Below are 17,240 nucleotides of genomic sequence, written 5' to 3' on the forward strand. Positions count from 1 at the left end.
TAAATGTAAACTATTTTAAGCCATTAATCTTGTGATTATTTGCAATGCAGAAACAGACAACTAATGCACTCTCTTCTTCCTTTCTAGCTAAAGATGTTTATTCTTAGTGAAAATGAAGGAGCATAGAATCATTTTTTCATAATTTAATTTCCACCAAGGAAAGTCTGTATGATCTAAGAAAGGCAAGTACAATTTTGATAGCCTGATACTCTTGGGGCAGATGACCAGCATCAGAGAAGTGAACTTTTTTTTCTAGTCCAGTAGTATTTCAAAAGCTGTTAGTACTCAGTCCTTCCCTCTCCACATACAACCTCTTTAACCTATCCCTTCTTGTACTATTTAAAATAACTTTTCAACACTAGGCTATAAGAGCTTGGAGCCTTCACAGATCTCCAAGTCTAGGTCTCTTTGATTTCCTGGCTAGGGGAATCTATACTATAATGCTGGGAACTTATTCTTCAAATGAAATCAGTGTAAACATTACCATTCTCATAAAGGAGAAAAGAAATGAAATATTTCTTAGAAGATAATCATCAGAAAATGAGCCTATCTATCCACTGGTATGTATTTCTTTGCACATTTTCAAATTCTGAGTATTGTAATTATGTTGGCAGGAGATAGATACTAGTTAAGTGTAAAATTGAATATCTAATCTCACCTCAGCAGACTTCTTATGTTCCTTAGGATTTTTTGACTTCTTCCTATACATTGAGCTAGAAGTAAAGGAAGTGGAAGGACCTGCAAAAGATAAATTAGAAAAAATACTGAAACACAGTACCCACTACTCTAACTAAATGCCAAGTAACTAGATACATGAAAGACAGGAGACCAGAAATCTCATACTACTGAAGAAAGTATTCAATTGTACCCAAGAGAGTCTTGATGGAGTTTAATGTTTATTAGTGACCATCGAGACTACAAAAGCTTTAATAATGGCTGTAAAGATTCAACTTGGTGTAATCATACCTCATAATATTTTGGAATTACCCAATTCATATTCTGCCTGGAAAAAAAGGTCTACCAACAAAATAAAACAATGCCCCCCCGAAAAAAAAACCAGAAAAACTAAGAATGTGGAACAAATAATCTTTTAGCACTTCCCTAAAAGGTATTGTTAAGGCTTTAAACAAATCAATGACTGACCCACAACCAAACATTTAGCACTGTAGTTATAATCAAAATCAGGATTTACAGTTTATATTCTCAAAACTTTTTTCTTCCTTTCTAGAGAAGTTCTATTAAAGCATTGGTAGATCTAGCTTTTGTTATAATTAAATTTAAAGTAAAAATCAAAGTGTTATATGATACATAAAACCAATTCTTTTACTTAATTTATACATTTCTAATGAAATTAAATGAAAAAATGGATCTTGACCTTTCCTTCTCAGAAACACTTTAACTGTTGGAGGAAGCATGAAACAGTTTATTCTTAAGTCAAAGAACAGATACTCAAGAGACAAAGATACACAGGTTACTAGATAGTTCTACTCACACTCATCTGAACTCTCACTGCTGCTGAGAGGTCTCTGACGTTTCATCATGGTGCATCCTGGGAAAAAGAACAACACTGAGTGAAATGATCAATATACACTTGTCCTAGAGGTCAGTCAACACTGTCCCACATTGAGAGGCTAACATCAAAGAACTGCTATGAATTCAAAGCCAGCCTAGATTATAATAGTGAGACCATCCCAACAAACCAATACAAAGTATGCCCAAGGTTGAGTGAGGCCATAACATTAGTCCAAACTACAGACACTGAGTGGTACAATGCTGGCTAGAGTCAAATTAAGGGGGTGTCAGCTAGGCTATCTCCAGTCAGAGACCCCAATAAGAACATGAAAAGAAAAATCAGTCATGAAGACATAGCTTTCAAGAGCCTAGGCTGAAAGGCATAAAAAACAGATGGCTGATGGAAGCACACCTATCCTTTAATAGAATGACCATGACCACACAGCCTTTCCTCCTGCCCCGTTTCCCTTTTCCTTGTTCCCATTTCCCAAATAAGAAACCTAATCTAAAATATCTCTATGTACACAGTGAAGTTTTCTTATAAAAAGTTCCAATATTGTGAAGCTTTGGACTACATCTTCTTAATGCTTCAAGTGCCCTTCCCTGAGTGTTGCTAATAACAGATTAAAAGGGACCATCACCTTTCTGGGAACACACTCACACTAGACTTAAGGAAAATACAAATACCTAAAATGAGAGAGTGGAACATCTGGCTTCAGGTCATGGTGTTAGTGGTGTTGAACACCAGGGGACAAATTAAAAATGGATGATGCTGTGGAAGGCAAGAAGATTTTTGTTCAGAAGTGTGGTATTCAAGCATATGATTGGCCCAAATCTCCATGGTTGGTCTGTTTGGGAGGAAGACAGGTCTGCTGGTTTCTCTTACACAGATGCCAACAAGAACAAATATATTACCCAGGGAGAGAATACACACTGATGGAGTATTTGGAGAATTCCAAAAGTATATACCTGAAACAAAAGTGATCTAGGATTAAGAAGGGAGAAAGGACATACCTAATAGCTTATCCTAAAAAGGCTACTAATGAGTAACACCAATGTCAGATTTATTACAAAACGGACGTCTCATGGCTTTTAATGTGTACCATAATTTAATTCATACACCAGAATCCAGATCATGAATGTCTAACAATGTTTTTGTTGGACCGTCCTGATTTAAATAAAATTGACTTGTTGTAAAGTGGATATGATCTTTCTAAAAACAACAATTTCAGTTGGCATAAATACTGCCACTGCTTTCCCTTTCTCAAGATAGGGCTGGACTTAATTAGCAATGTTCAACTTTCCACAAAGATGGGGTGTTACCTCAGAAGCTACTGAAAGGTTTTATACTTAGATTTATATAATTGGCATTTGACTGTGTTTAAACACTGGGAAAATACTCACTGTCTCTGAACAAAGCAGAAGTTACCTGTCTTTCAGTTTGTGATCTCTGGCCTGTTACAGACAGTGGTTAAACACCAGGAAGTAACTGTCTATTCTTAACAATGCCAATTAAATTAGAATTCCCTATATCAAAGGATGCTGCCTTTTACTGCTCAGAGGCATTTTATTGTGGTTTATGTATAATATCAAGTAGAATGTTTAACACTTCTTTAAATTAAATTAAGATGCTTTAAAAACCCAGCAACTTAGACCCCTACTTTTAAATTCTTTATTATCTAAGACTAAGTTGTAATTCAGAATTGCCTTAAACACACATTCAGAAACACACAAAACTGGAACTGCTGTATATATGTGATTGGTAGTAGTATTCTTTGCAACTTTATTAGATGTAAAGATTAAAATAAAGGAGATAGTTTGTAAGTTGTCAACAGTAAGAAATTAATTAAGGGGCTGGAGAGATGGCTCAGAGGTTAAGAACACAGGCTGTTCTTCAAGAGGTCCTGAGTTCAATTCCCAGCACCCATATGGTGGCTCACAACCATCTGTAATGAGATCTGGCTCCCTCTTCTGGCCTGCAGGAATACATGCAAACAGAACATTGTATACATAATAAATAAATAAATCTTTAAAAAAAAAGAAATTAATTAAAAGCAATCACAGATCAAGAATAGACAAAACAAAAACAAAAACAAAAAAACCAAAAACAAAAAACTCAAACACTTAAAATCACAAAGGAAGTATTAAAAACAAAGTAGAATTGACTTTTGTCAGTTAAGGACTGACATTCTTTTATATGCCACAACAGAAAAAATGCTAGCAGGCACTACAAGGGTTCTATATATAAAGACCAAAGGTGTTGACTTCAAGCCGCTCACAATCTACCAAGAAGGAAGAAATTCAAGTCCATGGTCACTACTGAGTAACCATAAGCAACAAGAGCCACAAGACTGTATGTTAAAAGGCTTGCACAGTCCTACTTCTGGCATAACTGTATATAGAGCTCTGTGGATCCATTCCTTTATAAAACTGGCGAGGTTATTTCAATTAAAACCACAATAGCCAACCATCAGAAATCTCTATAAATGGTCTTAAGGACATATAGCAAAGGAAGGAACATCTATTCAGGACAATCTACTAAAACTCAGAAAGTAAATTAAGTAAATGACATTTTATGGCATTTGACCTCAATTCATTTCCTTTGTCTCTCTAGCACAGACCTCATGCCAAACTGGTGCAGCTAAGAACATAGGGCTTCCTCTTCCCCAAATGCCAGTTGGAAGTCTTTCTTCCTGGTGGGAGCAGGACCATCAACAATGCTTATTCTGCCACCAGCTACCTGCTGTTGAGGCAGTTTCAGTTGACTAGGGATGAGAGGTTGTGTGGGGTAGACTGGTTTTTTTCTACCTAACCCTTAATCATGGGATGGAGACAATGCTTTGGCTGTGGTACTGCTAAAAATACTGAGTCCTTGATTGTCTTGGTCCCAGCTTGAGGGGGTCAAGATTCTATGGGAAAGGCAAGCCCAAAAGACCTAGAGCTTCCATTCAGAAGGACTTTGCTGTGACTCACAGATTATTCCCTGCTAAAGAGAAAGGCAAGCCACAGAATAGAGGGCTCCAATTCTTCCTGAGTGGATATGACTTAATTTTCAGATGAGTATGACAAGCTCAAGCATAGATTGTCCAATATACCAAAGCAAACAAGAGGAAGAGGGGAGGGAAGAGCCTCTTGGAGTCAGAAGAAACCTCTCTCTACAGTGCTGGGATTTTATCCATGGCCCTGTACATGCTATGCAAGTACTCTACCACTGAGGTACACTTATTCCACCCCAAAAATCTCAAATACCAATTATCAGGAACTACCTTTTCAAAGGACCACTAATTTGATCTGATCAGTTTGTGTAGCAAATTTATGCCCCAAGCAAGATGCTACTGAAAATAGCAGAATAGGGGCTTGAGTGATGGCTTGGTGGCTAAGAGCATTTCATGCTCTTGTAGATAACCTGGATTCAATTACCAGCATCCACATGACAGCTCACAAACATCTGCAACTCCACTTAAAGGGGTTGTGATGCCTTCCTTCTTCTGGTCCCTGTTGGCACAAGGCATATACAAGATGTACATACATATATACAGGCAAACTGATACATCTATAATAAAAATAAATTAATATTTTTTAAAAAGCAGCAGAACAATTAGCTATCCATTAGTGGAGTTTAAAAGTGAAATGTGAGGGGCTGGAGAGGTGGCTCAGAGGTTAAGAGCACTGGCTGCTCTTCCAGGGGTCCTCAGTTCAATTCCCAGCAACCACATGGTAGCTCACAACTATCTGCAATGAGATCTGGTGCCCTCTTCTGGCCTGCAGTTGTACATGCTGTATACATAATAAATAAATAAATCTTTAAAAAAAAGTGAAATGTGGGGCTGGGTGTGGTGACACATACCTTTAATCCCAGCACTCTGAAGGCAGAGACAGGCTGATCTCTAGGACTTCAAGGCCAGCCTGGCCTACATAGTAAGTCCTAGGCCAGTCAAAGCTACTTAGTAAGACCCTGTCTCAAACAACCACCACAAAAATCAAAGAAAATGGAGTGTAGTTATGGAGGGAAAGAGACAAAGGAACCCTTGTCAAAACTACCATCACCCCAGGGTGACTATGGACATATCCAAGACTGTACTTATGAGGCTATATTAGAAGCTTTACACTTCAAGATAGAGGTCAGGGATTAGTAAACGAACTTCAATAAAGTAATTCAGCTACTCACTAAAGAAGCAAGCAAGCAAATAACAAAGCTGGGTGTGTGTGTACTCACTGTTATATTACTGAAAACATCCAATTTCCAACAAAACTGGCAAGACATTCAAAGAAACAAGAAAGAATAACCAAATAGCAAAAAAGTAAGCAACTGAAACTATCCAAGATAGATTTAGTAGACATAGACTCATATTACCTATGTAAATATTTTCAAAGAACTAGAGAAAACCATGTTTAAAGAAGTAAAGCATGATGACAATGCTTTGATAAACAGAATTTCACTAAAGAAACAAAGTATGAAACAGGACTAACTGAAAAAAATCTAGTGTTGTAAAGTATAATAACTAGAAATGTAAAGAGCTCTAAGAGTAGATTTAAACTGACAGAAGAATCAGTGAACTGGAAATCATCCCATAGATATTAGGCAAGCTGAAGAGTAGAGAGAAAAAGAGATGAAAATTGAACAGAGCTTTATAGAGTAATGTGAGGTACTTATTATATGCATTAACATATATGTAATGGGAATGCCAGTGAGAAACATCCTCCCTGCCAAGAACTTTCCAAATTTACTGAAAAATAGTAGTTTTCATATGCAGGAAATCGAACAAACTCCAAGTAGGATAAATACAAAGAAAACCACAAATACAAACATTATACAAAAACTGATAAAAGCTACAAAAAAAAAAACACACTGAGAAAACCTTGAAAGAAGCCACCTTGAAAAAAACCTCCTCATGCACACCCCCCCAATAAGATCAATATGATTAATGACTTCTCATCAGAAACAATAAAAATAAAAAAAACAGCAGGCTAACAACTTTAAGGTGCTCTGTGGTAATGACTGCACATATCTGTAAAGTTATTAAAATCATTGAATTGTATACTTAAGCAGGTGAACTATATGGTATATGTTTTATCACAATAATGCCGTTAAAGAAACAAAAAAAATCTGCATCAAAAGTTGTATGTTGATCAAGCATGGCCTTGCAGGTTTTTTGTGTTTTTTTTTTTAAGGGGAGAGCGCGAACGCAGTCCCCCACTACCACAAATTATGCAGTCGAGTTTCCCGCATTTGGGGAAATTGTAGGGGTCAGCACATCCGGAGTGCAATGGATAAGCCTCGCCCTGGAAAAACCACCTTCGTGATCATGGGATCTCCCCTTCCAGGTAAGTTTTTTCTTTAAACTTTTATTGATTCTTAGTGGATTTCCCATCATTCCTCCCAATTCCACCCACCACCACCCCAATCTTGTTAACTTCCCCCCAAAACAAAATTCAAAAGAATACTCAAAACCAAAGCATACAAACAGACCAAAACAAAGCAAAACAAAACAAAGCAAGAAAAAAAAGAACCAAAACCAAACCAAACCAAAAGAGAAGAATCTCATCATGGAAGCTGTAGTATGGCCCAGTGTGTCATCCAGTTCACCCTTTAGTCCTTTCATCTTCATTTGCAAGTGTTCATTGCCATGAGTCATTGGTCTAGTTTGAGGTCTCTTGTCTCTGCTACACCATCAATAATGGTCTCTCACTGGGGTTCCTCTTGGATATTCTCTTGTCCTGTGTCATGGCGATCCTGCAGTTTTGGATCTGTAGGTTTGTCCTCTTTACATGCTCCAACAGTTTATAGATGAGGTGGATGTTGGGGTGGGCCCACTCATAACCCTGGGCTGGTCAGCCTGCCAGCTTTCCCTCATTGCCACCACCCAGGAGAGCTCTCTGCCTTGGCCAGCACACCCAATGCAGCCTGCAGCAAGAAGTGGGGGCCAGTTCTCTTTCTCTCAGAGTCTCCGGTCCAGTTCACCCACACTTACACCACCAGGGCCAGCTCCACTGTCTTGCCCAGGAGAGGTGCAGGGCTCTCTCTCCCAATTACCGTAGGAGGTATATGAGGTCAGCTCTCCTGGCTCACCTGCATCCAGACAACAGGGTCAGCTCTAGTGTGCTGCCCTGGCAGGATGCAGGTTCTGCTCTCCTGTGTGGTGAGGGGCAGGGCTAGTTCTCCAATTCTTGTGATCTAGGGGCCAGTCCTCACACCCGCTATGGGCTGGAAGGGGTGGAGGGGAGGGCAACTTTCCCTGGCACAGGCCATTACATGGCAGACAAGTGTGTGTGTGGGGGGGCAGAGATAGCTCTGCTACTCTCACACCCTCAGGGCCAGCTCACCTTGAGTCCCCTAAAACAGGGGCAACACGAGCACACCTTTAATCCCAGCATTCAGGAGGCAGAAACAGGAGGATCTCTGTAAGTTTGAGGCCACCCTGGCCTACACAGTGAGTACCAGACCAGCCAAGGCTACATAGTGAGACTGTATCTTAACTAAATGAAAGAAAAGAAAAATTAATACTTAATTTAAAATCACAATGAATATGGAAATTCAAGTAAAAATAAAAATAATGTATTTTCTAACTATTCCATTTTGAATGCACAAATTTGCTTGTGGGATCACTTCATTTGTATAATTGCACAAGGATATTACTACACACATTCTCTCTTATGTATCAATGTGTGTGTATATGTGTGTGTGTGTGTGTGTGTGTGTGTGTGTGTGTGTGTGTGTGTGTTATGGCCAAGCATTTACAATCCTAATTATTTGTCAGGTTTGATAGTATATGCCTGTTATCCCACTTGGAGTTCGGAAGCTGAGCTACTTGGGAAGTTGAGCGAGGAAGGTTCCAAGTCCCAGGCCAGTTTGGGCTACACAGCAAGACATTGTCTTAAAAGAATAAGCAAAAATTAAAAGCAGAAAAAGTTCGTAGCCATTTAATAATGGGAGCTTTCCTAAAATATCTGTTAGTTTAGTAGTGTTACAGTAACAAATTACCATAAAGTTGGTGGCCTAAAACTATATACATTTATTTTTATGTTTCAGTGGGTCAGAAATGTAGTCTGGCTTCACTGGGCTAAAATAAAATTTGCCAGCAGGGCTGCATCTCTTTCTAGAGGCCCTTTGGAGAATTTATTTCCTTCCTTGCCAAGTCCAGTTTCTAGAGGATTCATTTTCATTTCATGGACCTCGGCCATCTTTAAAGCAAACAATGCTACATCTCTCAAATAATAACTTCTATAATCAGATCTAGACATCTTTTCCACTTTTTCACTTTCAAGACCCCTGTAATTACATTCAACCCAACCAAATAATCCAAGATAATGTCTCTACTTTAAAACCACTGCTTAGCAACCTTAATTTTCCTTTGCTATATAGCCTAACATATTCCTGTTCTTAGACTGATATGTTTTTATCTTATTTTCAAAAGACTTCCCCATAAATATGCCCAATATATTTTAATAAAAGTATACAAATAGTGTTGGAATGGTACTAGAATGAGAACCTCAACCAAAGTCTAAGTTGTTATACAAAATTTAATTCATGATGTAATATACACTAAGGGTAAAATCCATGAAATATTTAGAAAAAGCCTAAGAGGCCAATGAGACTGCATGGAATTAAAAGCAAAATAAAAAGCAAAAGAAATGAGAATGAGGTAGTCTACAAAATGGGAGAAAATGTTTTCTAGCTGTATAACTGACAGGGGATAGTTAGGACCGGGTTTCTTATTTTTTTCCATTGAAAATCCCCACTCCTGAGAAACTTTTACACGACCTCAGGGAGACAAATCAAACATTTGCTGATAACAAACTATAAGGAAACTTACTTTAAAGCCAACTCTTTGGTATACATATACTAATTTTACTATTATTGAAGATTAAATTAAATTTGCATACTAATGAGTTGAGTATGTTTAATTTTTACATGAAGAATGGAATCTCAGCTGACTATTGATACATTAGATATGGAGAATCTTCAACATTTTCCAAACCTGATTATTTTAAAAAATATATTTTTGTGTGTATATGTGTGTGCAAGGGGGGAGAAGGGAGGGAGAGGGAGAGAGAGGGAGAGGGAGGGAGGGAGGGAGGGAGGGAGGGAGAGAGAGAGAGAGAGAGAGAGAGAGAGAGAGAGAGAGAGAGAAAGAGAGAAAGAGAGAAAGAGAGAAAGAGAGAAAACATTCCATGTGCACATGCCCAAGAAGGCCTGAAAAGGTGTGGTATCTCCTGGAGCTGGAATTACAGGCAGTTGTGAGTCACATGGTTGCTGGGAGAACTCTGATCCTCTGTAAGAGGACCTAGTACTCTTAACACTGCTGAGCCACTTCTTTCCCCCTGATTGATATTTTGATTTTCTGTCAGTGCTAAGAGTGTCACTTCACACAAAGACACAGTATAAAATGGCAGAAATATGTTTAGAACCATTTCAGAAATTGTCAAAAATTCTGTCTCCATACCAAGCCAAAATTCATTTAATATTTTTATGTGAAATTTTAAACTCAAATCAAATAAAATCAAATAGTACCTTTTTAAAGACAGGACCTCTGCTGGGCGGTGGTGGCGCACGCCTTTAATCCCAGCACTCGAGAGGCAGAGGGAGGCGGATCTCTGTGAGTTCGAGGCCAACCTGGACTACCAAGTGAGTTCCAGGAAAAGGTGAAAAGCTACACAGAGAAACCCTGTCTCGGAAAAAAAAAAAAAAAAGACAGGACCTCATTATGGCCAGAGAGCTGGCCTAGAACTTTGTATGAAGACCAAGCTTACCTAGAACTAACAAAGATCTACCTGGAGTACTGGGATTAAACAAAGGAGTATGCTACCACATCTGGCTTCAAGTAGCCATTAAAAAAGATTTACCTATTATTTTTATGTGTCTGTGTCTGCATGAGTACATGTGCATCACATGCATGCAAGAGACTGTGGAGGCCAGAAAAGGGTGTCAATCTCCTGGAAATGGAGTTAAAAGCAGTTATGAACTGCCATAGGGGTGCTGGGAACTGAGCCCAGGTCCTCTGCAAGAGTGCTCTTAATTGCTGAGCCATTTCTCCAGTCTATCAAACAGTAATTTCACCTATTCTAACACAATACTATCCAAATGTATACTAATTTGATACCTGTATCCCAAAGAATGATAGTAGAAATAGAGTGAAAAGACTTTGCTTATTACTATTATGTTTAAGAGCAGAGAACTTTAATAACAGCACTGCAATGTATAACATCTGAACCAAGCTTCAGGCAGAATTAACTGGCATTGCATGGTACGATATCAAAAGCAATGCAAAGTGCACATGTTGTGTATTCAGAACCAAGACAGCTGTGAAATCATGTGATGTAACACAGGAGTGTACTGCCAGAAAAATCTGATTCATTATGCACTTGATTTTGAATCAAATTTAGTCATTGCATATTCAGTAACTTATTATTTCCAAACTCATGATTCCCACATTCAGTCATGAAAGTCTCCCCAAATGGGGTCATGACCTACAGTTTAAGACAATATATGATCTAGCACATATATGTACAGAACTAAAAAAATAACAACAACAAATCACCAACCCCCCTCTAAACAATCTAATCAGTAAATGGGCAAATAAACATACACGTCTCAAAAGTACTAAAAATGGCCAATAAATATGTGAAAAAATGCTTAACATTCATAACCATCAGGAAAATGCAAATCAATACTATATTGAAACTGGAAAGTTGTGTTACACATCTGTAATCTCGGTACTTGGGAGGTGGAGGCAGAAAAAAAGAGGAATACAAGGCTAGCCTCAGCTACAAAGCATGTTTGGAGGCTAGTCTGGGCTACATGAAACCCTGACTCAGGAAACCAACCAACACACTCACCCATCCACCAACCAACACCACTGAGATTTTATCTCACTCCAGTCAGAACAGTTATAATCAAGAAAGAACAAATTCTGGTGAAAACGTGGGGAGTTGGGGGTGGACAGAGAAACCTTTTCCTATACACTGTTGTAAATTAGTGCAATAACTATAGAAATCAATATGGAGGTTCCTCAAAAACTAAAATCATAACTACCATAGGACCCAGTTATACCATCCCTGGGAATATACACAAAGGAATCTAAATAAGTACACCACACAGATACCTACACATCTATGTTTATTGTGGCACTATTCATAATAGTTAAAATGCAGAATCAGTCTAGACACCCACTAATGGATAAATGAATAAAGAAAATGTGTGTATACCAAATGGGGTTTTTGAAGGGTTCACAACACGCTCCCAGGGTTGCATATACCAGGCGGACACTTCCGCCTAGCCAATTCCAAGTCATGATAGCCATTTCCAGGTCAAGGCGTCTCACGTGACCAGGATCCGTGACGTTACATGGCCACGTGAGCGCGCAACGTGACCATGTGATCTGCGCACACTCGTGGAGTAGTGACGTGACCTGGCCACGCCCCCAGCCGGTTTTTAAAGCGGAGCGCCATGTTCCCGGCCCTCTCTCTCTTCTTCTCTCTCCTCTTCTCCACGCACGTGTCTCTCCCACAGGCCTGTGCACTCTCTATCCCTTTATCTCTAATAAACTCTTATAAGCGGATTCTGTCGTGTTTTGTGACACTTCCTTGCAGGGTAAGAACACAACGCAGCTAAATAACTAACAGTTTTATTCATCCATAAAGAATGAAATTACATCATTTGCAGGATAATGGAAGGAACTGGAGATCATATTAAGTGAAATAAATCAGATCAGAAAGACAAACATTGTGTTTTCTTTCATATGTAGAATGTATCTCGTGTGTGTATAAATGCACATATACATAAACATCTGTGTGTGTCATGAAAGTAAAAAAGGATATATTTTGGAAGAGGAAGACAACTAACAGAAAAGAGAATGGAGGACAGAGGAGGGCAGTGGGGGTGAATATGGTCAAAGTATATGATACACGCAAATGAAAATGTCATGAAACTCATGACTTTGTCCCATTAATATCTGTTAATAAATTTTTAAAAGAGAAACATAGGAGAAAATATCAGAGATATGCACAGGATCCATAGATTCAGAATTCTTAGAATTTCAAAGCATTATTTGGCCAAGGAAAATTTGTCCTCATCAAAATGAAAAGCTTTTTCTCTGAGCAACCTAGTGAAACCATGTCTCAAAACAAAACAAACAAAAATCAGATATAAACCAAGCTCTAGAATAGTCAAAACATACATTGTATATGTGTAACATTTAAATATTTATTACAAAATGCATATCTGACAGTCGACATATATTTAAAATATTTAAAGAAATGATCAAACTCAACAGCAGGGAACTAAATAACTCAATTTATGAATGGATACATTGCCAAAAAGACAAATGGCAAGTAAGCATATAAAAAGATGCTTAATACCATTAGCTATTAGGGAAATATAAGTTAAAACTACAGTAAGATATCTTTATACATTTATTAGAAAGGCTGAAATTAAAAAAATAAAGTGAAAATATCAAATGCTAGAGAAGATGTAGAGAAACTACAATTTATATTTTGCTAGTAAGACTTAAAACAGTACTGCTAATCTAGAAAATAACTTGGTCATTTCTTGAAATATTAAGCATTCAAGTACTAAAAAAATTCAGCAATTATATTCCTGGACATTTACCCCAGAGAAATGAAAACTTAGGTTCACATAAGTATTTATGGCAATTTTTTTTTGTTTGGTTCGTTTTTTGTTTTGTTTTTTTTCGAGACAGGGTTTCTCTGTGTAACAGCCCTGGCTGTCCTGGAACTTGCTTTGTAGACAAGGCTGGTCTTGAACTCACAGAGATCCACCTGCCTCTGCCTCCCAAGTGCTAGTGCTGGGATTAAAGGCGTGTTCCACCACCACCTGGCATTTATGGCAGTTTTATTCATAATAGCTTAAAACTTGAAACAACTGAGATGTTTTTCAACAACTAAATAAATAAAAATATCTGAGGCAAATTCATACTATAGACTACTTGGTAATTAAAAGAAACAAATCACTGACACGTAATAAAAAAAGCAAGTGAAAAACAGTAGTATGCTATCATAATCACAACACAAAGACAAGAGAAGAGAATCATCACATGATCTCATCTATAAGAACTATTTAAAATAGATAAATCTATAGAGACATGAAGTAAGTAGATTGGGGTAAGAATGGGGACTAACTGTAAATGATACAAGGCTCCTTTGTGGGGAGATAGAAAAGTTATAAAATATGGATAATGTTGATGGTTTCATAAATGTGTGAAACCCTATGGTATTGTACACTTAAAATAAATAAATTGTATGGCATCTTAAGTTATTTATCAGTAAAGCTAGGATAACTTAAAATTACCAAAACATTTCACCAATAAAAACTGTTTTGGCTGTGTCAAGAATAACAACAGAAAAAATTATGTCTACTGAATACAGCCTTCAAATGAGTGCCTCATGATGGAACAGAAGGCAACACATTCTTATTCCCTAAATTTTTAGCTTTAGAAAATAAAAGAAACTCAAAATGATTTTTGATTTCTAATAAATTCTACTATGAGATGCTTTTCTCCTTAAATTTTACCCACATACACCCCTAATGAGTTTTATCCTAACATCTACCACCTGATTTAAAGTAATCATCAAAACGGCCGGGCGGTGGTGGCGCACGCCTTTAATCCCAGCACTCGGGAGGCAGAGGCAGGCGGATCTCTGTGAGTTCGAGGCCAGCCTGGGCTACCAAGTGAGTTCCAGGAAAGGCACAAAGCTACACAAGAGAAACCCTGTCTCGAAAAACCAAAAAAAAAAAAAAAAAAAAAAAAAAGTAATCATCAAAACGATTATTAGGAAAAGCCACTTTTATCCAGGTGATAGTAAAAATAACAAGTACACATTAATGCTGTGTTGAGAGGTCAGGCATTTCCCTAACCACAAGAAAGGAGACAATGAAAAAACAAACAAAAATGAGGAAGACAATTTCTTTTTCCTAGACGTACAGAAAAGAGAAACAAGTTTAGAAAGAGAGGATTATGAAGATAGTAGAATGCTGTGGGATGTTCTGTATGTTAAATGTGTTGCTCTGATTGGTTAATAAATAAAACACTGATTGGCCAGTAGCCAGGCAGGAAGTATAGGCAGGACAAGGAGAGAGGAGAATTCTGGGAAATGGAAAGCTGAAACAGAGAGACACTGCCAGCCGCCACCATGACAAGCGAGATGTAAGTTACCGGTAAGCCACAAGCCACATGGCAAATTATAGACTAATAGAAATGGGTTAATTTAAGATATAAGAACTAAATAACAAAAGGTCTGCTGCAGCCATACAGTTTGTAAGCAATATAAGTGTGTTTACTTGGTTGGGTCTGAGCAGCTGCAGGACTGGCGGGTGAGAGATTTGTCCTGACCATGGGCCAAGCAGGACCAGGAAAACTTCAGCAACAGTAGAAGCCTAAAGTTACTGGGGAATTATGACTAACTAATCAGTTTCATCTGCACTGAAGTGCCAGTGAATGAATGCTCATGTAGACATGCTAAATTACTCACAGGCCAAGAACTCTTCCCAGTTACTGCAGCTCTTGGTTAAGAAACCACTTTAACTGTGATTCTAGCTGTTGACTGCCTGATCTGGCCATCATGCAGAATCCAAATTCCAGAGGCATGAATTAATTAAACTAGGGATTCAACATGATGAAAAAGGTTGTTATCATAGTAGGTAAATTCTGATTAACATCAAAGGCACCAATGCAGTTGGGAGCATCTGTAAGAAAGCTCTCTTTACTTCAGTTGCAGTAGCTATTGGCTGAAAACTTGCCCATAAATTTTAGACTATGATAAATCCCCACTATGGTCTTCAGCCACTCTCCCCTATTGGCACAGTGGAACTCATGGAAGATGAAGTCATTTATAAATATAGAAAAGATCAACTGATCACTTTTACTTCACTGTATCATCCAATGATCATTAAAAATAGTTTATCATTAAAAATAATACTTATGTGATCAGAAATTTGCTTAGTCCATTTGACTGTACTTCATAGCCATTAATATTTAAAAAAATATTAACAACTCTGTGCTGGTTGATTATTTTTTCTGTTTAGTCTCAAATATAAAACTATATTAAGTGCAATGAAAATTATGTCATCAAATGAATTAACATAGTTTGCTACTTTTTGTTGAGTGTTTCATATAACTCATGCTACTCTCTAACTTACTATGCTGCCAAAATTGGCCTTGAACTCCAGATCCTTGTCTCTACCTCCATAGAGTCTTTTTCTGGAGCTAGAGTCTTATATGTACCCCAGATTGGACTCAAACCTGAAATTTTTCTTACCTCAGCCTCATGAGTGCTGGGATGACGGGCATATACTATCACACCTGACCTAGATTGCTAATTTTATTTTGTTTTTCAAGACAGGGTTTCTCTGTGTAGCTTTGCGCCTTTCCTGGAACTCACTCCGTAGCCCAGGCTGGCCTCAAACTCACAGAGATCTGCCTGCCTCTGCCTCCCAAGTACTGGGATTAAAGCCGTGCGCCACCACTGCCTGACAATTGCTAATTTTTATAGAGGAAAATTACTGTAGCTCTTCATATATAAATAATACAAATGCATAAAACCTTTCTTTCCATATATATTTTTAAAGCTAGTACTGTGTTCTGCAGATTGCAAAGCTGCTTTAAGGATGTGACCTTTTAATAAATTTTTAAGATTTATTTATTTTGTATGTATGAGTGTTTTTCCTGCAGGTATGTATTTGTACCATACCATGTGCATGCCTGGTGCCCATGGAGGTCAGAAAAAAGGTAACAATGGATCCCCTGGAACTGAAGTATGGATTGTTGTGAACTAGTATGATGGTGCTGAGATCTGAAGTTAGGTCCTCTATAAGAGCAAACAGTGCTCATAACTGCTGAGCCACCTGTCCAGCCCCTATGTGATTTTTCTTCTAATCCTCTATTTTATTGTTTTGTTTTATATGACTTTAAATGGTTTGTATTGTTTTTATATGATGATGTATATCAAAATTAGGAAAGACGAGGATGGCAGTTAAATATTTGAGAGCCATTCTAGAAGAAAGCCTTGATTTCAGAAAGGGTGGGTTGAAATACTTCAGAAAGTTCAGTGAACAATTTTACTACTGATGTTTTGCCATTTTTTCAGAAAATTAATTCAAAAATTTGAAAACCATAGCCCTGTCTTAGAAAATTTATTATGTGCTTTAAAAGAAAAATAAAAAAAAATTCTGTAAGCCAGAGTAACAAGGTGAGGAGTACAAGACACAGTTACCATGACTTGGGTGATCACAGCCTAAAAAACTGTTGATGTGTGACAAGCCAATGAGAGTGGGGTTTCAGAGTTAATTCTAAAATCAATCAAGGAAGATGTGTATGTGAAGTGAAGGGGGATTGATGTTAATTAAGCTCATGTCCAGTCAGAGAGGCAATGGGAATGGAATATGGAAGTTAACATACAAATCAGGACTAACTTCAAGAGCAGCACAAAAAAGGGTTGAAAGGCAAATGAAAGGGTCTCAGAATCATGTTAATGTCAATTTAAAACATAAGAAAGAATATTTTGCCTTCACAGTAGAGGTTGTAAGTTCCTATTACACATGAAAATCTTCTAGGGACATGATAAAAGTCCAAAACAATAATTTCTCCTCAGTGTTAGAAACTTTCATTTTAAATAACAATGACTTCTTTAATATAACCTTCCTTATTCTTGTTTTGGGTTTATTTTACTCTTCTCATTTCTTAAACTGAGAATTTAAGATTTTTCATTTTAGC

At 37.7% G+C, this 17,240-nt stretch overlaps 1 protein-coding gene and 1 non-coding gene across 12 annotated transcripts in view; both read right to left on the reverse strand.

Annotated features, from left to right (window-relative positions):
* Jade3 (jade family PHD finger 3) overlaps positions 1–17,240 on the reverse strand; it is a 144,351-nt gene that overhangs the window by 75,667 nt on the left and 51,444 nt on the right. For 9 of the 11 annotated variants that reach the window (XM_076562015.1, XM_076562010.1, XM_076562013.1 and 6 more), the window contains 2 exons: positions 1,493–1,549; positions 659–738 (listed from right to left, as the gene is read on the reverse strand). In XM_076562015.1, the coding sequence (XP_076418130.1) occupies positions 659–738; positions 1,493–1,541 (129 nt within the window). In that variant the 5' untranslated portion in view covers positions 1,542–1,549. Of the gene's footprint in view, positions 1–658; positions 739–1,492; positions 1,550–2,199; positions 2,286–17,240 lie in introns of those variants that run through there. The other 2 variants (XM_076562014.1, XM_076562008.1) reach the window with 2 other exon arrangements.
* Positions 6,682–6,845, reverse strand: LOC121825957 (U1 spliceosomal RNA). The gene has a single exon (XR_006068318.1). It is a non-coding gene; the product is annotated as a U1 spliceosomal RNA (small nuclear RNA).

This window comes from Peromyscus maniculatus, chromosome X (genome assembly GCF_049852395.1).
Source record: "Peromyscus maniculatus bairdii isolate BWxNUB_F1_BW_parent chromosome X, HU_Pman_BW_mat_3.1, whole genome shotgun sequence".
NCBI lineage: Eukaryota > Metazoa > Chordata > Mammalia > Rodentia > Cricetidae > Peromyscus > Peromyscus maniculatus.